Below are 20,740 nucleotides of genomic sequence, written 5' to 3' on the forward strand. Positions count from 1 at the left end.
TCTGAAAAGGCTCAAGAATTATTTACCAGCGATCAGTTTATGTAGCACAGGCAATATTACAATCTGTATGAAGATTTGACAAAACTTAAGGACTCTATTGCCTTTATTAATAGTGGACGAACAGAAAGATGGGGGATGGCTGTCCACTCTATCAGATGCTCAGTGAAGAGGCATGAAGGAGTTGCAAACAGAACGACCATCACAACCAGCGCTTTCTTCCCAAAGCCATGGATGCTACATTCGCTCTGGACAGGGCAATGTGGAAGAGTGAGAACGAGTCCAGGGAAGGTGCAGTTGTCCTTCTCTCTGCTTCCTAAGAGAGGACACAAAACTAGGAGCCAGCAGAACGTCTGTACGCAGCCGTGGATGGAGCAGAGGCTGGGCAAGGGCCACGCTACGGCTCATCTGTCTGCCCGGGAGCTGCGGACGACCCTGCTATGTCTGCTTGGAATCCTGCACATGGGCTGGCAGAGGAATCAAGAATCGTCTCAGAATAAAACAAAACGGGTTGCTCAAAGCAATAAATAACCAGAAGATAAGCAGGGGACTTTTAATGCTCTCCCTATCCATTTGTTGCTTACAAACAATAGAAAGTTTCATCCACCGTGCACTAGGCAATCTTAAGTGACTGATATACCTTCTCTCCCATCGAGAGAAGCTTTGGATATACATCAAATGTTGGTGATTATTCTTTGAACATGTTATGTTTTCTCCCTTGTGACTATAGTGATGAGACTCAGCTTTTCCACCCATTAGGCACATAGTCTCTATGTATTTATTCACTGAAAAAATGTTCACCAGGAAAAATATCATGAGTTCACATGCAAATTGAAGAAAAGGCAGAGAGGCAGCAGTTACTGTTGGATATTTCACTCCCAAAAGTATACTTAAATTCTAGTCATATAAAAAAAACACAAACAGAAAATACATACATACATACCGAGCAGACACAAAGGCAAATGTAATCATGCATAACAGAAATAGATGAAAAAATGCTGAAGGAAAAGAACAACATCCACCGTACCCTCAAGTAGCACTTAAGCCACAATGACTGACAGATGGGCAGAACTTTAGGACATGTGGTTGGTAAAAACACGCTTTCTGTTTTACAGACACGATCACTGCCAGAAATGTGCACTGGGGAGTCCAGCCGGCCTGGGCTGAGTGTTTCCTCTGGCTTCGGTGTAAGTGAGAATAGGAAAGGTGCCACAGAGCCTTCCCGTCCACTTTGGCACTACACCCCCTCCACAAAATGCTGCCTAACAGAAACTAATGACCAGAGGAGTTTCAGAAATAATTTTCGGTTGATCTGGAGTAAATTCTCTACAAGAGAGCAGTATACCCAATCACAAACTGTCCGTCTACATCCAGGTCCTCATAAATCAATGTTTACTGAGAGAACGAGGAAGATACTGAAATTTACAGCAAGAGTAATGGGCAATTTCCCAGAGCAGGCTGGCTGCTGGGCACCTCCCTCCGCGCTTTCCTCCTCCGAGCTCTGGTGCATGGAACAAGAAGGTCTAGTAAAGATAACCATGAGCAAAAATGATGAATAATTGCCTCCCTAAGCACTCAGATCTCCAAGCAGCCCTCTATAAACCTTTGAGGCACTCGGGGCATGAACAATTTTGCTGTTCTTTTCTTCCATCCCGAATGCAATTTGCATCATTAAGGACATTTTTTTTCCTTATAAACTTTGCTGGGCATATTTACACTGGTGTTTCTTCACGAACAATAGAGCTTCTTGAGTTAATTCTTTCTGAAACAATTTACCCCAAACATAACACAGTCCATGATTGTGCTCCACCAGGTTTCAACCCATTCTGGGAGGCAGCAGCTTGTTTCTGGCAAAGCAATTCTGCAACACCAGAGCACAGCGCTGCTAACTTGTGCGCAACAAGGATGAGTATTACATCATCTTAGATAGCTAGACTTGGATTTAGGTACCTAAATTTAAGCACTCGGGCTTGAAGGCTTTGGCCATCTTCACTGAATCAATACTGCTTTGCTTTCAGAAGTCATTAGTTTCTGTTCTCGAACCACTTAAATCAATGCATATTTCAGGAAGGTTACTATGGTGTAAAGGCATAAGATGATCTGCGTAAGGACTCCAAATATACTATAAAGAGCACAGAAAACACATGTACAAATGGTGCATGTTACAGATACACAGAGAAAACATTGACAAGTGCAACTGCTATCAAAACAGTTAGACCTGTCAAAGTTAAAATGCTTCAGAAAACTAGACTGATAGAACACTTCCATGTTCAGGAGCCAGAAAGTCTGATTTTTTTTTTTTTTTTTTTTGGACTCCTAAAAGGTATTTCTTTTTTACTAATTAAATTAAACATTTCAGTGTCAATGCTCCCAAACCAAAATATTTTGATCCATGTGAAATTATATGCTCCCTTCCCAGCTATGATTTTTAGCTCCGGTAATTTAAAATCTGGGAGTTTTCTTGCACTTCAAAACCTTGAAAGCCTTTGTTAAATGGAATGTCCATCCTGTGCAGCTGTAATAGTTTCCCATCTGAAAACAATATTGCCTCTGTTGATAAGAACTAGAGTTTTTCTCAACTATTTATAGCTTCCCTTATGAAAAATAATGAAGTTGCTGATGTTGTATCTACACTGGCATACAGTAAATAGATAAATAGCTTGTCAAATGGCAAGCCCATCAAAGAGAAACAAGAGAGTTCTGAACCCTTGTGATGGTTTATACAAAATTAAGTAACGACATGCAAATTCTGTCACGCAGACCACAGCCAGATCACTTGATCACAGATAAAGGGTACCACTGATTTCAGGCTTGGTCTTGATTGCGAATCTTAGCCACGCCAATCCAGATTTTGCAGCTGTAAACTCCATGTAGGAACCCCCCACCTTTGGGGCAAAGGCCAAACGCTGTCTCACAAAGTTTCAGAAATTTAGTAACACAGGTGGAGGTCACAGAAGATTTAACAACACCAGCAACTCCATGGGGAGCTGATTTCTAATACAGACTGCCTTTTCAGTGACCACAATCATGAGCTGCCAGTAATTGGACCCATACTTTCTCTTATGTGCCTTAGCTGACATTTCAATTACCCAAAAGAGGGACCAGGAAACCAGCGCTTGCAGTAGCCAGTTCTCCCTAAATGCTCTATTACGCAAACATTTTTTCACTGCAATGATACATACCACCACACACACTTAAAAAAAAATAAAGGAGATAGCAGCTGATACTTGCCTGTAATGATGCCATTTTTCTCTACAGGTTCTTGCCAGCTGACCTTGAGAGACGTGTCCAGAATCTCAGTGAAACTCAGGTGTCCAACTGCTCCTGGCTCTGGCAATCAGAAAAGGAAATCTGTTAACAGGAGAACCCCACTTACTTTTGATCTGATTCATGCGGCAAGGTTAGGGCTGAAGAAATAAAACACTGAGCCGGGGCCAAGGGAAGCCTGCTGGAAACGTCAGTGAGAGCTGCAGGGGAGAGGGGAGAACACAAGGTGTTAAGAAGCACTCTGGCTATCATCACATAAATTATTTTATCCAGTCATCATCCTAACTGTGCAGAGAACTAAAGAGAGTGGCAGCAGGAGACTTGCACGCAACTTGTTCTCTGCCTCTTTTCTTGATCTAATCTAATTAGAACAATCAAGCTGGCAATCCTGGAAGAGATTGCGTTTGCTGTTTTCCCTCAATGACAGCATGCGGCATTTACCTTGTGCTGCTCTGTGGAGCTTATCTGGCCTTAGGTGTGTAGCAACACCACCGGCATCCCCCTCACCTGGAAAGAACGTTTGGCCTATGCAAGGTCAAACCATGGACAGAGTCACCGAGCCACTGCTTGGGGAGGTTCTCTCCAAACAACTCTAAAAACGTCCAACATAATGGCAACTGTCTTCTGTAAAATGAATACAAGTGTGTGAAACTTTTAAAGGATTTTTATGATGTAGCTCAAGAGCTCTTAAAAATTTCAGCTCCCTAGTGTGCAATGAAAGAGCATAAAATGGAATGACTGTCAAGAATATGCCATCCTCCCTCAATTTTGATCTTCAAGGAAGACATCCTGACTGATTTTTGATCCAACTGCTGTTCTGTCTTCAATCGATGTACTGGAAAAAGGAGTTTTTGTTCACTTTATATTCACTGTGCTTCTGTCATTGGATCCCTGCCCGAGTATCCTCCAGCTCCACTGACATCAGTTGGCAATTTCTCGTCTGCAATTTCATATTTTGTTTCCTCTTCACTTTAGTCCAGTTTCTCATTCCCCTCCAGCTATGATAAAAAACCCCCAAAGCCTGCCAGTAGGTCGGCTACAACCACATTTGCAATTCTGCAATCCTAGTGAGGAAAGTTTCCAAATCCATTCTGCGGTATCTAGTAGTGAAAGCGTTACAGAAAGAACTGCTGATCTGGTAGCGACCTCAGGAATACCCAACAAGAGCACAGCAATTATGCACTATTCAGGACCATGTATCTGCAGACATGCAAACCGCATACTCACAAAGCTTTACTCCAATTAGCTCCTGCAGTTGCAGTCCAATTTTAATGTCATAATGAAAAACAGGTGCAGGTTACTCCAAGCCAGGACACAATGCTTCTGACTGGATGTCAGATTTTATTTGACCTACAGTTCATCAGCAAACAGATCTGTTTGCACTATTTTTTTTCTAAAAGATTGCCTAACTTTGCTATACAGACAGAAAATTATCACCTGAGAACATGAATGACAGTCCTTTCGAATCTTTTTTCCCACCACATAAATCCTGAAGCAACTTAGATTCAACAAGTTCTCTGCAAAGATGCATTACACCATCCTGCACTTAATTTCTCAGTCACCATGAAAACTGAGGAAAGCAATTCTGAAGGATAAAAAAAAAAAGAAAAAAAAAAAAATCCTGCTCCTCACTACTTCTGAGGCTCCTTGCAGCATACAGCTGCATATACCAAGAAATGTTTTAAATGTTTTACAAAATACAAGGGTGGCTTTCTCTCGTTTTATGTTCCATGATGGAATTTTCTTGTGCTTAAAATGGCACGTGATCTCAACATTTCCCTGAGACACTCTCAATGTCTTGACTGTGCACCTTCTCCCACTTTGTGCAAAGTCTTTAAGGCTCATTTCTGCAGCCAGAAATATTAATAGTCTCTTTCCTCTTCCCAGTTGATAAATTTTCATGAAATCTTAGGAGTCTCTTATCTTTGGTTTCCTACTCTTCTGTACTCAGTGAAATTAGCCACAAGGTTCAAATGTCGTTGGAGGGAGAAAGACAGATGGACCTAAGACAGACAGTCAATTACATTTACAAACCATGGTTGTCAAAAGCTTCATTTCCTTACAAAAACAGGCATAAAAGTTAATACTACACACAGGAACCTAATGCATGTTTCTTTTTCCTCCACGCCTTTTGATTTAACCCCAGATAAACAAGTATGAGTTCATATTAATGGTTCACATAGATTCCTGGTAGTTAAATTGCCATCTCTGAGATCTTCTAAAGAGCAAAGGTTTAAGTTTACAATCTGCTCTTGAGGCACAGGTCTAGCATATGGAGGAGACTAACCACAAAAGAAAAATCCATGAGAAAGTGTTTAATTTTCTTCATGTTCCTTCAAGAGTATCTCATGAAAAATTGGATTAGCACTTTGAGCCTCACTTCTGTGAAGGTTAATGACAATCAGATTTTTCTTGATGGGAACATTGACTAACCTAAAAGATCCCTATTAAGGCAAATTAGTATTTCTAAAAACAATACCTTAATGGATGTATTAGACATTTTTTAATTTTGATTTGGATTTGTAAACGTGCAGCAGTGTTTATGATGGTCTGTGACAGGAAGATACTGAAGCACCGGCCAGAGCCACGATCGCTGTGGGGACACAGTTAGCTGTGAGAGGCACTGCAATTTAGTTGTTATCTGCATCAGACACACGTGAGACTTCTTAGTCCCAAATATGTCTTGAGCAAACACTTCCAAGGGGCCACAGAGGCCAAAGCATTTTCTGATGCAGGAAATAATTTATATGCTAAACTATCCAGCTCATTATACTTCATCCTGACTCCAGTTTTGCAGAATAAAAGTTACTGCATTGTTATGATCCTGGTGCTTTTATAGAAACACTTGCAATATAATAGAGATACAGACATTTTCAATATATTGAGTAACAGAATGAAAAAATTGTAAATTAATCATTGACCTCCACAGGAAATTCCAGTGCTCAGTTCCTCAGAAGATCAATTCACATTTATTTGGATGCCTGAACATGAATTAAGAGCATAAGGGTTCACAGACATAAACAACGTGTTGTATGTTAGCTGAACCAGACTATGAAGGTTTCAGCTTCTGACCAATGTAAAAAAATTCATCCACGTTTAGTCCATAATGAAAAAAATATCAAATATTATTCATTTGCCACAGGCTAAAAGAACACACACGGACAACTGGCTGGGGTCATCGTCTGATGCAAAGTAACTTGACAAGAGATTGCAAACCGACTGTGAACCTGAGGTCAAATTTTAAGCCCCCAGATTTGAAAATTCTGTCTTTTATATCCAACCAAACAAAATCCGAGCACTGACATTCTCTACCAGTGCTGACTACTCACTGTCTTCAAGGGTGCGCAGGAGCTGGGGTGGGCTTCGTGGTCCATCGCCAGGCGTGGTGAAACACAGAACCGACGTATAGTAAGTAGTGTATTTCTTCAGGTTGGTGATGCAGCCGCTATGAACACCGTGAAAATCTGGAGCAATGGTGACCATAGCCACAGCCTCCGGAGCATCCACCGGCCAGGCTAGAAGCTAGAAAATTTAAACACAGATGAGCTCTCATTACAAGTTGTGTCTATTTGGCGTCAAAGTATGCTTGGCTGCCAAAACCATCTTAATCTGATTGTAAAAAAACCAAGCAATGCTGTTCAACTACTGTCAGCTCTGACGCTGAACAGATGGATGTAATGCTGTTACTGTGATAACTGGAGGGATGTGTATAATACTCACGGGTGACGGGGGACATACTGATACCGTGGAGGTATTGCAGTTCTCACTGTCTGCTACTGAACAATGCCAAGATTATTGCGAATTATTATTTGTATGACACAAGTCTTTTGTCTCTCTTGGGGCTGCTCCAACCAGCCTGGACGGTCTCTGCTGCTGAAAGGAAGCCGATGGAAGAAAAGTACTTTCGGTGCTACTCTGAGATAAATGTTTTATCTTATTTGGGGGTTCCTTTAACGATCCCACTGGCTGCCTGGGGAGGGCAGTGGGATAAAGGGGGGTGGGGGGTGACGACATGTCGTCTTCCCCTCCCGCAGCCCCCCGAGCCCCCATTGACCAGCCTAGTCTAACACGCTACCGGTATCGCACCGTTCAGCGGTTTGGGGATATCCACGCTGTGAATGATTCAAGCGGTTCTGGAACTACAGAAAGAATAGAAAATGATTGTAAAGATGATTACTACAATTTTCAACACCTGGGTCCCAAAAGTTAGACTCCTGAAGACATTTTCAAGGATTTAAAATAGCATGCTTGTCAGATGTGCTTAGTTCTTCCAGGTTTCATTCATCTCAGTGGATCTTCTGGGTGATCAATAGTTTTTAGAGTGGAGTACCTTATGTGTAGGTACCTAAATGAGGACTTAAAAAATTCATTTTTGGCAAATACTTTGAAACTTTAAAACAATTTTTGAAATCGCCTTAACGGCTGAGCGGTCTAAAGCTTTAAAGTGCTTATGAAATTTTTATTTTGTCCAAAAATCCTTATCGTGTGGCTTATATAAGCATGCTAAAATTCTAGGCCTTAGTCAGTATCTGTGTAAATCGAGCTACTTATATTGATTTCAGGCTCATAAACATGAATAGATGCCTGAAATTAATGAGCCATATTTGACACATTTAGCCAATGTCTATAGTTTCTGATAATCAGAAAGCACAGTTAGAGGACTATAAGGAGTAAATTTGTTAGGAATATTTCATATTTGAAAAGGTGCACTTTACAACTTCTTGAAATGCAAATAAATTTCAAAGAAAAGATAAAAATTGAAAATGAGTGATGGGATAGTAAGTTTTATTTTCTTTTCTAAATCACCTTTGTGGATTACAATTGGCATTTATAACTTCGGAGGACTGAAATTCTCTTTTTTTAGTACATTTTACTGCATGTTCTTCAGGAAACGTGCAGAAAATACAGGTGAACAATTCTGCCAGTTAAAGGAAAAATGGGTTTAATTCTTAAGAAAAACAAAGGCCTAGCTTTGACTGCTAGTAATATATAAATCATACAAAAAACTATGCTGTGGAAGTAACTGACAGAAATACTCTCACACAGTCTTCAATATTGCAATTCGCAATACCTATGAGAAACAGGAACAGTAAAGCTGTTGCAATCTACTGCAATCAAAGAAATCCAAAGAAAGAGAAATTTGGATCATTTCAAAAGTTTTCACTGACCGCTGACAGACACGAATTATGATTTTAGTTATTTTATACCATTGCTAAAGAAACTGAAACATAAATTAGAGGTAGCTATGAGGCGAGACTAAGCATCTTCAGACTGAAACTCTGAATAAAACAAAGAATAAAAATCTGAAATATGACTTTTGCAAATCTGACTGAGCTCACCTTGCTTGGACTTGCACCAGAAAATTACAGTGCATTGCAGTCCACTGAGCCCCAAAAGTGCTTTTATTCTCCAAAGTCTGAAGAGAAGCCAAGTACTACTTCCCAAGGTTTCAGGATATACTCCTGCAGCCCTGTCAGTCACCTAGTCTTGAGAGCTGATTCTATCTCTGGGAAAAACAGACATACACATCTACATGTATATAGTAGTTCAGCAGTGGGATTCTGAAACCACCACTGTTCTTTATGAGAAATATATAAATCTGGGCAAAAATACCAAAACTCCCATGCAGATCTCACAGTTTCTCCATCACTTTGAAACCTTCTTAGAGAAGGACCAAGTCTTCTGAAACTTCTTAAATCCACCTACAACCCCTCAATTCTCAGCTTGTCTTCTGAACTACACATCCTTCTCAGCCCATTCAACATTCCTTCACCCAACACCTAAATCAACCTTCCTCCTCCCTGCTCATAAAACACATCCATCTTCCCTTTTCCTGTGCTGTGATTCCTACAAGATTTCTCTTTGTTCTTCCCATGAATGTTTTTAAACTGTTCATTTATTATGCCCCTGCTGCTGAACCATTGAAGGAGTTTCTATTAAGCAGTCCTTCCTGAGAGACAGAAATAAACCACTCCAGCTACCTTCTTAGCATACACTCCACTGGTCAAAGTACCAACAAGTGCTCTGTTAAGCACTCTCTGCTCTGCGTACTGTAATAGATATTGCCAGTTGCCCCATCAACAGGGACTTATCATGCTAACTCTGTGCCATCAAGCATGATTAATGAATTTTACATTCTTCTATCTCCCAAATCATCACAGTGGGAAAGTTAAGACAAATGTTTAGTGCGGTGTCTTGGCTTCTAATGAAATGAATGGGAATTTTGCATTAGAGTAAATAGAAATCTCAAGGTTGATTTTCAGTGGCACAATGACATATCTCCTGTGCTGACTTTCCAAACTGTTTGACGTTGAACTGGTTTTGTGGCTTTGGAAACTCTCCAGGTAAATGACAAAGGTATTAGGACTTCTAGCCTCTGACACAATCCCTTTTCAGAACTTCCATAAGTTGCAAATGTTAAGAGCAACAACTGCTCACTTCTCTCCATGTTACCCATGTAAGATACCCCTGAAAATATACAGTCACTTTGGAGATTCAGAGCTTATTAGCTTCAACGTCTGCTATATACCAGGACTGTTAAGGCAAACATTAATTTAAGTCACAGAAATCTTGTTTCTATTTACCTTGTACCCTTGGTTAATGCCATTGATGAACTGTTGGGGTGGAGGGTTCCAGAGGAACTGGATGGTTGTGGAGTTCACGGCTTCGACTTGCACGTTCTGCGGCGGAGCTGTAGGCACTGCTCCCAGTCAGCAGAGAGGGAAACAGAATAAAACAGAGCGGAGGATGGATGAGGGGACGAAAGAGAAAGATGAACACAGAACCCACTGACTGCCACTCGTGAGTCACAAAGTAATAACAACCTTGAGAGAAAGATGTACTTCTTGTGAAACAGTAACCAGCAATGATTTGGAAAGAAGGGTAATTGGGTTAATTTCTCATTCTGTATTGGAGATTCTTTCAAGGGGAGGGGATGAAATGATTTCTGAAGCTTATTACTCCACAGATGAGTTTCTCATAAAGACTTGAGACAGAAGCTAGGTAATGATAGGTGAACACATCTCTTTCAATTATCCGTGACTGCACAGAGAATGAACAGTTTCAGAAAGAAATTTCTCGAGTCTTTTGAAACTGCAGAATTCCCCAGATCAGCCAAGCAAACATGGAGTCCACACAATTAAAGTTCTAATTGTGAATTATACTCTGGCAACAGCATCTGTTTATTATTTACTGCTGCTTAAAGAATTAGGACCAGTCATATCACATGCAATAAGGATTTTTCTTAGGAACTGGAGATGTTCTCATTTTATCTTGATATGATATGCATTCATGTATATTGAATTGATTATATACATTCTGAGTCAATACACCCTCTAACCTACTAAAAGTTGCATAAACATTTTATGCCAAGTATTTAATTAGACAGATGTTTTCTCAATACAAAAGAAAGCATAGAACATAAAAGCATACTGCCTTCAAACAACAAAAAATAACACCTAAACACTTTGTCATTTAATATAATGTCTCTTTAAATACCTTCCAGGCAATTTCTTCAACTTATTGCTTTAGGATGTCATTTCTATAGCTCTCAGAGGAAAGAATACTAATAGGTCTTCTTTTCTGAAATTACCAAGCTTATAGTAAGTTTAAGAAGAAAACTGCTATTTGAGTATAAAAAATGGACTAATGCCCTTTGAATCCTATAAAATAAGTTTAATAAAGCTTCACAATTATTCCTATTGACAGCCATGTGCATTTATATTCTATGAAAGAGGAACTATCCACAAGTGGAAAGCTTTAGTTCCTTCTGCTTCCAGGAGAACATTTCTACCAAAGCCCAAAGACCTCTGCTTCTAAAAAGTATCCACAATTCCCACTGAGAAATGGTGGTTTGCTCCATACTTTTCAAAAAAAAGGTCACAAACTTTTAAAGCTTCAAAGTACTTTTGGAAGATGAGTCTTTGTATGGAGAAGAAATCCAAGACACTGAGCTCAAAAATGTAAAAATTCCCCTTTTTCCACCAAAAGCTATGTTTGTTTGAAAGAGACATAAAGGGGTGTTATTCTTAACTGGTGTACAAGCTACAGTAAGAGTGCAGCCAACAGAGCTAGGACAGTGTACACTTATCAAAGACATCCACAACCTAGAAATATCAACACAAAAAAATGGAGAAATCCTCAAAGATGTCAAGTTTGAAATGACAAGAACATCCACTTTCATGCCCTGTGTCACTAAAACTCCCTGACGACTACACTGTGGCTTGACAATTTAGCTCTGTGCATTTTTTTTAACCTCAGAAACTGCATATTATTCAGAATTTTCTTGCCCTAATTTAAAACCTGATGTCACAATTTATGAACTATGCATAATTATTGAGTTCTAAAACCAGAATTTATCTGATACTGCTCTAAATTTTCATTAGAATCTGGGCCCTACTTCCTGACATGTATCGTAATTCCCTACATGCTTTCGGAAGGTTATAATACTATCTTAATGACCTGTAGACATCATAAAGTTTTTTTTTAGTTAAGAGATTCACCAAATCATCCTGATATACAGTCAAAAATATTAAAAACTCTCTACAGTCATAACAAACAGCTTTGGCTACTACTAAACGTATTTTTTCTTATTCATGTTCTTTGATGAAACTGTTCCAGAGCCACAAGATATATTTCAATTTGCTTTTGTGTGCAATACTTTGTATAATTAATGGTTAAAGTGAATAAGATTTTTTTTAAATCAAAATTCTTACTTTCCTGCATATTTTCATATTCAGATATTGTAGCTGCCAGAGATTTTGTTATTGCAGAAGAAAATTGTATTAGAAGCCTTCAAGTTAGTTTGTTATCAGAAAGTCTCTGGGATATCACTGATAGATTACTCTCCTGTCAGGAAGGCTAAATCACCTGAGCATCATCCTCGCCACTCATTCCTCTTCCTTCTGTTGAACTGCTACTTTACAACTCCATTTATATGTGCTAGGTTGATTTTGTAACACAATTATTGTACAGAAAATCTCCACGTAACCCATGTGTCGCCACTGACAGCCACGCTTGAAGAAATGCAGAACCTGGGCAGTGGGAGGAAGAGTCTGTTTTTCCCAGAGCATAAGAAACACGTCCAGGTGACTCGAGAGTTAACAGTAAATCAATCCCAGCAGGACACTCCCACTGCCTTTATCGTTTTCCTGAAACACAGATTAGCATGCACATTGCTGCTTCATTTCTGTGGGCATTATTTTCTTTAGTGGAGGATCCGATGGATGCTGTACAATGAATAGCAAATTTCCAGCGATTTCAATATCACAAGGATTTTATTCTAAGGGTCTGATGAGTCTTTTAGATACAATTCAAAATACTGCAAATTTTTTGAGAAGAAAAAACCTGCATCAGCAAGCTCCAAGTTTTCATTTGCAGCCCTTACTGTCCTCAAAATAGCTCAGGCAAGCACTTGAAGATAGGTTTATCCACATTTATAAATCTATAGTAACCAAATGCATTAGTTATTTCTTTTTAAAAGGGAAGTATTTTTCTTTCATTAGGAAATAATTTCCTGAAACAAGAATAAACCATCATAGCAGAAAAAGTTCCTGATACAAGAAGAAAAATGGTAAGAATTATGAACAGAAAACATAAAACCTTCAGAATGTTGGAAATCATGATTTATATTACAATTCCTCTTTGGACACCTTTATTGAAAAATCAACATCTGCATCTCAATGAATGCATTCAAAAGATGGAAAGAATGTGGTCCATCTGATATCCATAAGCTTAATTACACTGCAGAAGACATAATATAATACATTTTTATATTTTTAAATCAGTAAAATATTGGCATTATAATCTCAAATTTACTTCAAAGTGCCAGTATAAAGTTCTCCTTTTATGTCCTGATATTAAAGACTTCCTTGGGTATCTGAACAGTTTTGCATTTAAAAAAAGAAAAGAAGTTTGACAGAAGCTAAATCAGAATTGACCTTCTGGCCACTCCAAAACTCAAATACTTTTCCAAGATCATGGTTAGTAACTTACTGAAACTGCGACTGTCCACATAAAAGATTTTCTAATTTAGTGGTAGATATCTATCCGCTTCCTACAATTTCTTGTTGTCAAGCAGTACAGAAGCTACCAATGTCAAATAGGTGTTTCAAGAGTAATCTCCAAGTATTTACATGCTTAGTTTTTAAACCTGTACTTCACCATGTTTGCAAGTGTTCTTAAACCATCTCACAGTGGAGACCCATCTGGGACCCATCTTGGAATTGCAGATCAAATTGGTCAGAAAAAACCAACTGTTACTTTCTTCCCGATAAAGTTCACGTGGTTGGAAATCTGTTAAGAGCCCAGCCCCCGGGACTGCAAGTAAATGCACAGCATTCTAAGTAGAAAAGGTCATGGAAGCACTCTAGATAAAAGCCATTAAAAGGGTTTCGCTGATGAGAGAATTGAGAGGAGAGAAAGCATTAAGGTTAAGCATGTGTACATGTAATTATTCTGTCTCTAGCTATGTGCAGATAGCATGTAAACCCCGCAGAGATTCTGACAGCCAGACTACTGGTCTTAAATATAGATCTTCAACAGAGGCTTGTAGAAAAGTCTCCTGCTCCTCCGGAGCTCCTGACCTTTGAGGTGGCAGCTTCCACGTCTCAATAAGGCAGGCTCGGGGAGCTGCAGGTTTTCCTCTAGGTGAAGATTTGGTTGTTCCTTTGATGCTCTGGCTTGAGGTGCTAAGCTGCAGCGGTGGGGAGAGTCCGCCGCGGAGACACGCAATTCCTTCTGTGAAGCCCATTCCCCATCGTTCCCGGCTGACATCCTTTGCTGTGCTCTGAACTGCAGCAGATGCACAGAAAAAGTGGTCTCTGCAATTCTATGCATGCCGATATTTGAAATTTGGTAGTGTGAGATTTGGCACTAACTGATGAGTTTTGCTTCTTGCGGCTGGGAAATGCCTTCTTCCTTTCTTGTGTGCCTCTCACAAGGACAAGATTTTACTTCTTTATTAAGAGCTGGGGGCCAGGGGCCTCAGTGTGACAACTGCTAATTTCACCATGTTTGAAATCATTTACAAAAAAAAAAAAAAAAAAAAAGTAGGTGGCAAATGACACCCAACAGTGATAAAACCCAAAATCCAGCCACAACTCCAACCTGCTTCTGCACAGGAGCAGCTGCGTCCAAAATGCCATAGATGCTCCAAGGCTGTTGGTAGCTTCCCCAAAGGAAGTGAATGAGGATCTTTTAAGATGTTTTTGCCAGGAAAGCCTAAGGGAGAACTAAGGGAAATCTCTTTTCATTGAGATAAAATTGAATGGTTGCAGGGGACACTCCTTCCTACGTAAAGTAGGAAGCCTTCAGCTAACCAGGTTTTCTCTAGCTCTTCTGTCTCAGTCTTATAAATTTCTCTGATTCACCTCCTACTGCCTGAGGAAGCAACTACTTTGGACCTGGCTGAACAGACTCACCTTGCTTTTATCCTTCTCTCCACATCATCAAGACTCACTAGTCTGGTGATTCTCCCACTCTTTTATTCAGGAAGGGCCTTTTGCTTAGACTTTCCTGGCCTTTCAAGGTGTCCATGCACAGCACAGAAGGGAAAATAAACCAATATTGAACTACATGTTAAGACCTATGAACTTTAGGACATAAGACTGGCTTCTGGGATATGCATCAAAAGAAAGACAGCACTTGAAGTTGAAACAAAAGAGGGTTAACGTCAATGCAAAGAGCCTAATGAAAGCTATGTCTCTACTCATAAACCTTGCCTTGTCTAAATCTGAGAAGTGGTGGAAGTTTTTCAAAGAGAGAGAAGTTCAGAAGTATTCATGCTAGTGAGATAAAATGGACAGACCCACAGTAAAGGATGGAAGCTTCTGGTTTCTCAAATCAAGCTGCAGGAAAAGGTAAACATGTCTAATAGTACAGAGACAACATCATCACCATCCAGAAAGTTGTTTATACATCTCACAAAGCTATTCTTATATGAAAAGGTATTGGGAAACTTCAGTTTTTCATATGGCAATGAAAAGTCCTGCAGGACACTGTTTAAATAAGTAAAAATTGCCCTATGCAGAAGGGTGGCACAAATCCCTGTGAAAAGTAACATCAAAGTAAGGAATAGCTGGAGAAACTCTGATGAATAAAGACCTATATATACAGAGCATCAAAGGATTAGGCTGAATATCACTCTGAAGATACTTTCAAGATTTAGAGACAGTCAAACTGTCTGACCCTAGTGCTAGGATGTTCAGTGCTTTGCCAGTAAGTCTTTCTGACATTTTATCTAACTGACATTATGTGCCAGTTTCTCTACAAGTTTAGATCTTTCAGCATCTTGTGAGTTTGGCTACATTCTAGAAGTTAGTGATTTCTGAAGAGCTTTGAGTAGCTGATTAGTTACCAGTGGCTAAAGCAATGCCAGAGGACTAATAAAGGGTGAATAGACTAGGTTCTAGTGCAAATGCACAGCTTATATGGCCAGACAACATTCCCTGTGACAAAGATGCCAATGTGCTGATCTGCCTCTGCGAATGGGTTGATCTGCTCCCAGTGTTCATTTCCTGCCAGGCTTTGACTGCATAGGACGCTTGATTAATATGAGGTGTTTCAGGTATTTTTCATCTGCAGACAGACAGGTTCTTGCCAGCATAGCTCACATCATTTAATACACGTCAGAATAGAGGCAGCGGTGGTGGTAGTAGGAGAGGGGGATGGATGGGAGTGTGTGTCTTTGACATTTATCTCCACTCATATTAAAATCAGAATATGATTTACAAGCCAGTTTTACACATGGCTTTTTCTTACTCCTGCTGGTTTGGTTTAGGAAGGACATTCTGGAGCAAGACACAGCCACTGGCTTTTTCTGTCATTTCCCAACTACAACAAAGATAAAGGAGTAGAGTTTCGGACACTAGCGCATTACGTGTGGAGACTTGATATTAATCCAGTTTCAGATGATACCGATACCAACCAGCCTCCCTTTTCAACTCTAAATGTAAAAAGGCTTCAAACTCTTTTTAGAACAGACCGTATGCTTCGGGTGATTTGCACAGAAACCCAGCAAGGCATTCATTAGGAGATGGCAGCATCCATGAAGTAGTTATTTACTGCTATTATTAAATACTGATACAAAGCAAATAAGAAATATCCAGTTTTCCTTCTATGTCTACCCACCATTGAGCATTCAGGAACTACACAAAGACAAACAGGCCATTGCAGGTTGTCCTGCAGTCTAAACACTCTTGCTGATTAATATGAATGCAGGACTGACTACACTTAATTTATAACAGAGGATTTATATCCTTATAAATGACAACAGACAGCCAATCAATAAAGGATGATAATAACAGCACATAATATCAAGGGAAATTAGAGTCAATTGCAGGGTTTAAGAAAAAGAGTGTGAAGTCCAAACCTGAGTCTTAATAGATGGAAGGTTAAGGTGCTATGATAGCTTAAAACGTGCAAATAAACCAAGTAATGAATTACAAGCATAGTCACAGAAGAGATTCAAATTCTGTGTGCAAACCAATTCTCAGCAGAGATCTGGTCTTTAGTTTGATACAAAACATTAATCCTGGCTGCAAGGAGAAGACTTTAAGAAAAACATTTCAAGGTCTGCTATAAATACTTCTAGAAAGAGGTTGAGTGTGTCTAGACTCCTCTAAACCGTGAGACTTTACATGCCCTAAGACAAAATATAGATAGCTTCCTTCTTTAATTGTTGTGGTTAATTAGTGTTGCATATGAATAATCTTTTCTTAAAGATCTCCCTACACCTCAAACTGTATCTAATCATGTTATAATGTACTCCTACTAACAATTAACAAACAACTACATATTCTTCACTGATTGTAAATTAACTGATGTACTGTAAATCTGCAAGTTTTTAAAATAGTTTAATTGTTTTACGACCAATAAAGTAGAGACCATGTACTGTCCAGTGCTCAGAATCCAGCACAGCCCTGCAATTATGGGAATATATGAAAGCTTTAAGGGCCTGGTACTTAATTATCCTACAGATTTTTATACCAATCTAGAGGTGTAAACATGCCTTACACTGGTTGTAAAAAGTAATTACATATCCTTTTGTTGATGTAATTTATACTCTTCTTAAAGCACTTACCAGAAAGGCGTGGAGGAGCTGTAGCATAAAAATCAGGGCTTTAAAGATCATTTTATCTTCCTCTTTGCAAATGTCTGCACCATTCCTGAAATGCTACAAAACACTCTTCCTCCACAGACTGTATTTCTCTCCCTACAGTTCCCTTTCAATTTATTCCATATTTCTAAAACAAGGTATTCTCTGATTATCAGAACTAATGCAGCCGGTTTACTCAGCTTTTGTCTCCTATATTGCATACGTGGCATACTGCATATCTTGACCGCGATAAACCCAATTCCCTGCCATATTCGCTCTGACTCTCCCGGCAGAGTAACCTCAGCCCCTGCCTGTCACACGACCTATAAATCCCTTCCATGGGACCCCAGCCCTCTTCAGCATTTCTATTTATTACTTATGCTGCGGCCAACTCTGACCTGCAAGTATGGTAACACGCCATCACGAGGGGCAACAAAAAGAGATAATTTTTGAATTCACTCACAGCTTTTTCTACAACAGAGATAGTAGCAGGGTCTCGTCTTGTCTCTACTTAGGCATTGGAAATTTGTAGGTGTTTCTTATCCCAAGCTGTCTATCAAATTTGACTGAAACGACCGTTCGTTTTACAAGTTGTTAGGTGGGACTATCAGAGAGTGCATCTCTTCAGGAAATTGTGCTATAAACTGTAGCTATAAAGGATACATTGGTCAGATTTGCTCACCTCCCTGTAAAGTGTACTCTGTCACAGGTCTGCTGAACGCTCCCAGCCCAGCTCCATTGTAAGATGCCACCTGGATTTCATACTGGGTCCAAATGATCAGGTCTTTCACTAAGCAGTAGTTAATTTCTGCACTGGTGATGTTCTTATACTGGTATTCTCCAGGGAGGCCGGCCAGGCGATACCTACCATATGGGAAGAAAAATTTGCTAGTTAATTAGATGGTATCAATTATAGCAAATATCCTGACTAGCAAAATAGCTTCCTTTGTGAAGAGGCAATATGCAAACTTTTACAGCAGAATTATACAAAGTATAATGAAAAATAATCAGAAAGAACACACTAACTCCTGATAAGACCGTATCATGTTTGACTGCTATAGTATTTATAATCTGATCTCACTGAGATTACATGCTCAGGGCTAAACAAAACGGGTATTTTATTCTGTTTTACGGTTGCAGAAAAATTACAGCTTTTTAAATGTGGCTTGTCTAGTAAAAGCTGTGATTTAGTAGAAAAAATAGCCCAGATGTGATTTTTATCAGGGTGCTGCTGTAAATCAGCTTGAGAAATGTATTTTTCCTTCTCATCTGAAATCTGAAAAGGAAGAGCTCAGAGGGTTCTGACCTTCTAGAGTCTCAGGCATTGCTGTCTTTGGCTTCCACCAGGATTTACTTCACAGAATGATTAAAATAAGGATGGAATATAGTTGAGACTGAAGGATTGGTTAAGCATTGGAATGTCAGGAGAAGGGCTGTACCAAATACAGAGGAGCGGTAAACATCCTGACAAACTTTCTGCTGAGACATGGGAAGCTGAAACACTGAATATATTTTCCCAGGTAAAAACTGTATTGCAGAAAACAGACGTCCTTTGATGTGTCTCTTTAGGCCAAGAAACCATGGAGAAGAACTAAATTATAGAAAACAAACCTTGCAAATCTGTGAATGTGAATAATACTGTTTGTTTTCCTTCCCTTAGGAAAATGGTACAATGGATGATAACAATATGCTAATTCACAAAAAAATCAGAAAAACAGAGGCCAAGTAAGGGGCACAAGGCATTACTATTCCATGAAAAAGACAAATATGGAAACATTTGTATTTTTATTCACCACACAGCTTTTATGCGCTCTTACTCATTTTTTGCTTCACAGTAATCACCAAAAGCTTATTGACACAGAACAATTTCTTTGACATCTTACAGTCTGATTTTAAATTAATCTAAGTTAAATTGGTGCAGTTTCTACAACCAGACACCTTCGTGTATTTCAGCCATAGATTTTTGTTCTAAAGTCTTCTTATAAAGAGATCACTTCTTAATCACTGACAACCCCTCTATTTTCTGCTGAGGAGCTGCTTGCCTGACCATATTTTGGCATACTTAATATTTGTAATGCTACACTGGTGTGATTCCATTTATGAAATACAAATGGAAATAAAGAAATATCAGCCCTCAGCTGAGTTTACTGAATGTCTTGATCTTTTTCTACTTTATGCAATATCTACCTTTTTCTTTCTTTTGTCTCCTGTGAAGGGTGTATGCTTCCTGGCAAAGTCAATTCTTTGTGCAGCAATGTTTTGCCTCACACCTAGGAGACAACTAGTAGACCACTCCTGTGATTTAATGTATTATGCTGTTAGCATGGCAGTCCTCTAAATGCAATACTGCCAGTGAGAAAAAGGGCAGAGGAAGGAGGCCAGTTCAGAAATGTCATGTCTTCATGATTTTTCTCACCATGGACTTTGATGTATACTCCATATGACTTGTGCAGTGCACCTTCACTTTTAAAGATCAGGTGTTCCATCCATTTAGTATCTTGCATGTCTTGAACACTGGGTCTCTGGGATGCATGGTGGTTTTCATTTTCTTATACCCTAATTCTACAGAAATCAGTGCAGGAAGACTTTTCTCCAGCGCACATTGCTGTGACCACACAATTTGACTTGGAAAAACAGCCTGGTTTATTACCTGGGACAGTTGTGCTTGTATATGATAATCTTAAATTCCTGTCAAATAAATGGTTTCTCTGCTCTGTAGTCAAGACAAAGCACGTAGACATCAAAAATGTTCACAGATTGAGCATAATGAATATGATCACTCTCTATTAAAATGGAAAGAGATGTTACAGTGAGGACAGGGATCAATTATGCTGATAGATGTTGTAGAAAATACTTAAGTTAAACATTATTGAAATTGTTATATGGAGAAAACAGATTGCCAGAACTAGCAGGCTATGGGATTGCTTTCTCAAAGGACTTAATGCTGAGACTGGGTAAGACTCACTGGGAATAGCTAAGGAATTAATCCTATCGTTGAGTAGACCAGTTTGAAGGAAAGAACTGTACAAACAACACTTGTACCCTGTGCAAATAGGTACCCAAGTCTCATGACAAGATTCTAGCTATAGACAGAAGTTAAAGCACCTTTTCCCACCTGTCACTGATGACTAGCACAGCTTTCAAACTGAGTACAGCTCTTAAAACTGCAGGCACTTGCACAAGTGGCTCACCACTGTAATAAGCTCTGTGCAGGTGACAGGGAGATTAACAGACTTCAACTCTGCCTGCAGAGAGAAGGAACTTTCCAGCACTATTTTGGGAGCTCACCAACACTCTTAGCATCACAAAAGCGTTTCCATCTATGCCAGCAAAAGTAGGAGCACAGCATGAACAGGATGCTGGCATTTAAACTGTAGCGTT

The 20,740-nt window shown here is 39.4% G+C and overlaps 1 protein-coding gene across 2 annotated transcripts in view; it reads right to left on the reverse strand.

Annotated features, from left to right (window-relative positions):
- Positions 1 to 20,740, reverse strand: part of SDK1 (sidekick cell adhesion molecule 1) — a 417,916-nt gene that overhangs the window by 98,102 nt on the left and 299,074 nt on the right. For both annotated transcript variants that reach the window (XM_075058380.1, XM_075058379.1), the window contains 4 exons: positions 18,042 to 18,223; positions 9,849 to 9,964; positions 6,594 to 6,786; positions 3,229 to 3,327 (listed from right to left, as the gene is read on the reverse strand). In XM_075058380.1, the coding sequence (XP_074914481.1) occupies positions 3,229 to 3,327; positions 6,594 to 6,786; positions 9,849 to 9,964; positions 18,042 to 18,223 (590 nt within the window). The remainder of the gene's footprint in view (positions 1 to 3,228; positions 3,328 to 6,593; positions 6,787 to 9,848; positions 9,965 to 18,041; positions 18,224 to 20,740) is intronic.

The sequence above is a fragment of the Buteo buteo genome, chromosome 27 (genome assembly GCF_964188355.1).
Source record: "Buteo buteo chromosome 27, bButBut1.hap1.1, whole genome shotgun sequence".
Classification (NCBI taxonomy): Eukaryota; Metazoa; Chordata; class Aves; order Accipitriformes; family Accipitridae; genus Buteo; species Buteo buteo.